Source organism: Mus caroli, chromosome 17 (genome assembly GCF_900094665.2).
Source record: "Mus caroli chromosome 17, CAROLI_EIJ_v1.1, whole genome shotgun sequence".
NCBI lineage: Eukaryota > Metazoa > Chordata > Mammalia > Rodentia > Muridae > Mus > Mus caroli.
Window position 1 is genome coordinate 71,391,958 of NC_034586.1, and position 4,906 is coordinate 71,396,863.

The 4,906-nt window shown below is 44.3% G+C and overlaps 1 protein-coding gene across 7 annotated transcripts in view; it reads left to right on the plus strand.

The window, feature by feature from the left end:
• The window catches only part of Rasgrp3 (RAS guanyl releasing protein 3), a 95,427-nt gene that overhangs the window by 79,291 nt on the left and 11,230 nt on the right, over positions 1-4,906 (plus strand). For all 7 annotated transcript variants that reach the window (XM_029471373.1, XM_021186414.2, XM_021186413.2 and 4 more), the window contains 2 exons: positions 956-1,071; positions 3,204-3,351. In XM_029471373.1, the coding sequence (XP_029327233.1) occupies positions 956-1,071; positions 3,204-3,351 (264 nt within the window). The remainder of the gene's footprint in view (positions 1-955; positions 1,072-3,203; positions 3,352-4,906) is intronic.

Consider the following 4,906-nt stretch of genomic DNA (forward strand, 5'->3'; position numbering starts at 1 on the left):
CTTCCTTCCTTCCTTCCTTCCTTCCTTCCTTCCTTCCTTCCTTCCTTCCTTCCATCCTTCCTTCAGATTTCATTATGGAGTTGTCAAACACTTGTTTTTATTGGTTCTCAGTCCTTCTCTTCTCCCCCCCCACCAGCCCCTGCCTCCTTGTGACCTCTGCCCTAGTAACCTCCTTTCTCTCTTTGCCTCTCCTCTGCCCTGTTGTTCTCCCAACACCTCCTCATTTCCTTCTCTTGCCTTCCATTCTAGTTTCACTGCTTAAACCCATGCTCACAGAGACCTGGACACAGATGAAGAAACATTCAGCACTAATATCTGGACATATGAGAGAGAATGTGTGAATTTATTTTCTTTTTCATTGATAAGTAGCCCTTTAGCATACTTGATTTCTAAAGGGGTATTCTCTCTCTCTCTCTCTCTCTCTCTCTCTCTCTCTCTCTCTCACTCTCTCTCATCACTCTGAACCATTTTTAGCCTATACATTTACTTTTATTTGAACTTTAAAATCTATTTGTTCATTTGAAAACATTCCCCCCCAAAATATAAATTAAAATTTTTCTTACTGGGATTTTGGTGAGGATGGCATTCAACATTCAACATATATTTTCAAGTTTTGAGGTCATTTAAATCCCTCAAGTATCATTTTCTATATATTTTTTTGGTACTATAACCAATAAACTCACCAATCTAACTCCTACTAACCCTAACCTAACCCTGAAATCTCAACTTACACTTTTCTTTCCATAGCAAACCTTTATCTAAATCCCAACCTCAAAGCCCTCCACAAACTACTTACAGCTTTTCTAGTATTAAACAAGCTATGTGTTTAGGAGTCTCCCACCAGCCTCTAGGCCATTTGATTGAATAGCGAATCTTCTTATTGGTTCCCCACAAGTTTAGTGCCTGACTTACACATGTCCATAGTAAATACTAGCTACCTGTCTATCCTCTGCAGTCTGTGTTTCGAAACTACGATCATGACCACGATGGTTACATCTCCCAAGAGGACTTTGAGAGCATAGCTGCCAATTTCCCCTTCCTGGATTCCTTCTGCGTGCTAGACAAAGATCAGTAAGTTTAATGAATTCCTTTGTTTTTAATGGATCTGGCTTAAAACAGAAGATTATCAGCCAGGGTGTGGTGGTAACATGCCTTTAATCCCAGCACTCGAGAGGCAGAGGCAGGCGGATTTCTGAGTTTGAAGCCAGCCTGGTCTACAGAGTGAGTTCCAGGACAGCCAGGGCTACACAAAGAAACCCTGTCTCAAAAAACAACAACAAAACAAAAACCAACCAACCAAACAAAAAAACCCAGAAGATTATCTAGGGGTGGCAGGGAAGGCAAACCAGCAATCTACATCCTAACAAGCTTTGCCCTGCTATTCTGATAGAGCAGTCTGGCTTTTCATTGGTTGGTTTTCTTGGTATCCCTGAACATGATCGGTTGGGTGCTATCATAGGACAGACCACATCTCTGTCAAGCATAAGTGCTGTCTGCAAATAAACCAGCTCTCAGTTTCTTTAGGTCCTTCTACTGCTTCACTACGACCAACTCTAAAAGCCTCCTCATGACAAGTCAAAGTGAGAAGCCCAAGGGCAAAGGCCTGTAGTCCCAGCTACCAGGAAGATCGAATTGGACTCTCGTGAATATTTGTGATTGACGCAGGTGTCTGCAGAAAATGCAGGATAATTTTTTCTTTTAGGATGGGCAAGATACTAGATGATTTAATTTTAAAAATTGTTAGTATAATTCAAGTTATTTTGCACATGAGAGGAATAAAAGTCTGGGGTATAACTGTGACATTGTTCATAGAAACAGGGGAATCCGTGGTAATACAAATTAGAAAGAAAGATACAGGCTTTGGCATCGCTATGTTGATTGTGAGAGGGAGACAGGGTGTACAGAAAGAGATGCTTTTGAGGATGTAGAAAGCAAGCTATTGAGGATGTAGAACAAAACGTGTGAGGGCAGTTGGGCAAGAAGTGCACGTTACTTTTCAGTCCATTGGTATTAGCTGGTTGCTGAGGTCTGGTGCAGCATTCCTTTCTGGTGGGAAATTTAGGGGGAGATGAGCATGTCGGACTTCCCTTCCCACTTGTGGGTTCTGCAGAAGAGACAGAGAAGGGGGAGCAGAGAGGAACAAGAAAAACAGTGCAGCATGAACTTGCATGCTCTAGGTAGAAGAGGACGTCAAAAAGTTAATATGTCCCCCTGGTACACACTGCCACGAGGTCAGACACTTTGAAGAATGACAGGGGGCCATTGAGGATTGTCCTTACTGGCAGCTTCAGCACAAAGGCAATGTGAGGACCTTGACCGGGTGGTATAGAATGATTGAAGGAAATGCTAATCACTGGTGGTTTTGACAACTTTGGGAATTGGTAAGAGAGAAAGACCAGTGCTGGGGAAGGCAACAGAATCAAGGAAAGAGATGTGGGGAGAACAAAGGTCTTGGGCATCTCCAGAAACAGGAGAAACAGGGGTAGGGGGTGGGGGAGGTTAAGAAGAGCCTGCAAGAAGGCCAAGGTCTATGGAGGCCCAGAGCAGGGAAGGAGCAGTCCTTCTGATGCCATAGGAAGAGCCAAGAGAAGGACAAGGGAATCCTGAACTGAACAGGAAAGGCAGGATCTCTGTACCCAGCACTTGCCTGTGTCCTTATGGATGGGCAAGTGGCAAGCAAGGGGCGTGGTGAGCTGAAGCAGGCGGGTGGGCTGAAGAGGAAGCTCCTTCTGTGTAGAGGGGATCCGGGAGACTCTGCTCTAGATGAGCAGGGGGTTCTGGAGGACAAAGATGCAAGAGCCACTGGAGAGTAGCCTGCACTAAATTAGGCTGAGTAAATTGAGTATGATGGTGATAATCTCCATCTTATTGCCAGTCAAGGACTAGAAAGCTGTCCTTCTGGAAGCTTGTACTCAGGAATGAAGATAATTCTCTGAGCCATGTGTCTTCATACATGTGAATACACACACACGGACACATGGACACACACAGATATTAACACGCGTACGGAATCTACTTATTGGGGAAGGCTTTGACTATGTTGTGCTCTTTGAGATTTATCCTCCTTTTGGATGTTTAGGAAAAGTGAAAATCTCTCATTTGCTTTTGATGACAAAGGTTTGGGAGGTGGGGAGCTGAGTGTGGTGACTACTTGGTGATCGAGCAATCAAAGATCCTTCCCTTTTTTTTGATTCTCCTAACAGGGACGGCCTAATTAGCAAAGACGAAATGATGGCTTATTTCCTGAGAGCTAAATCTCAGCTACACTGCAAAATGGGACCAGGCTTCATCCATAATTTTCAGGAGATGAACTATCTCAAGCCGACCTTCTGTGAACACTGTGCGGGATTTGTAAGTTGGATTTCCATTTTTCATTTGTGCAGGACCTTGGAAAGGCAGGGAAATGGTTTACTAAATATGATTCACTTTCTCCTTTGAGTCAAAAATCAGTTGTGTGATTGCTCCCTGAGACGAAAGATGAAATGAAAGCAAAACAGATCTGTGAGAGATGAGATAAAAGCAAAAACGATCTGTGACTTTAGCTGGGCTCCAGGAGCACCCGTGACCAGATAGGGAAGGCTAACTGAGCCCTGTTAGCGAGAGAGAGAGAGAGAGAGAGAGAGAGAGAGAGAGAGAGCTCTGCTAGTAACCTGCGCCAGGGGAAGGTGTCAGCCCAGAGAACCCTGGCATTCATCAGCACTGTTGGCAATGTTTGTAAAGAGGAATATTTATCTCAGCCAGTTCCTTCTGGCACTCATTTAACATGGTATTTGTCACCACATCCATCATGGTGTGGCTCAATACTTCCCAACACAGAGGGGGAAAAAAATACCCTTTGGGGATAAGGCAGTCATGATAAGAAATAACATTCACGGGCTGGTGAGATGGCTCAGTGGGTAAGAGCACCTGACTGCTCTTCCGAAGGTCCAGAGTTCAAATCCCAGCAACCACATGGTGGCTCACAACCATCCGCAACGAGATCTGGCGCCCTCTTCTGGAGTATCTGAAGACAGCTACAGTGTACTTACATATAATAAATAATAAAATCTTTAAAAAGAATCCTATCTTTAAAAAAAAAAAGAAAGAAAGAAAGAAATAACATTCACCTAATGCTTCACAGTAACAAAGTCCCTGGACAGGAATGTAAGGATTCCCTACAACATGCTTTTGAGACATTTTCTCCCCATTTTGCCTAGGAAGGTGGAGAGATGCATAATGGCCACCCCAAATCCTCCAGAATTCAAAGTTCTATTGAAAAGGGTGTGCACTCAAGCACAGGTGCTCTGAGTATGGACCTGTGCTCGCCCTCCACCGCTGCAGCACATGGAGACTGTATACCAGCCATTCTTGGCCTGTGGGTTGTGATCCCTTAGATATTACTTAAGACCTTTGGAAAACACAGATATTTCTATTATGATTCATAACTAGCAAAGTTACAGTTATGAAGGAGCAGTGAAAATAGTTTTATGGTTGGGGGGATTACCATATTAAAGGGTCGCAGCCTTGGGAATGGTGGGAACCACTGCTATATACCTGCCCTGACTACCTGGTGGTAAGGCCAGCTTTTGGCCCTCTCCTTACCAGATTTTTGGGGCTCTGATTATTGTGTTTTATAAAAAAAGGAAGAGAGCCAGGAATGTTTGATAGAAGTGCAGTATGGTGATGTGGAAGGGGGCACCTCTGCCTACCCATGCTGAAGCATCCCTTTCCCCTGAGGGACCAGGTATAGGACTGATAGAGTATGGAATAGAGAGTATTTAGGGCACGGGGAGGGGAGTTGAGGAAGGAGGAGAGAGGGAGAAGGAGAGGGAGAGGGAGGGAGGGAGGAAGAGAAGAGAAGAGAAGAGAAGAGAAGAGAAGAGAAGAGAAGAGAAGAGAAGAGAAGAGAAGAGAAGAGAAGAGAAGA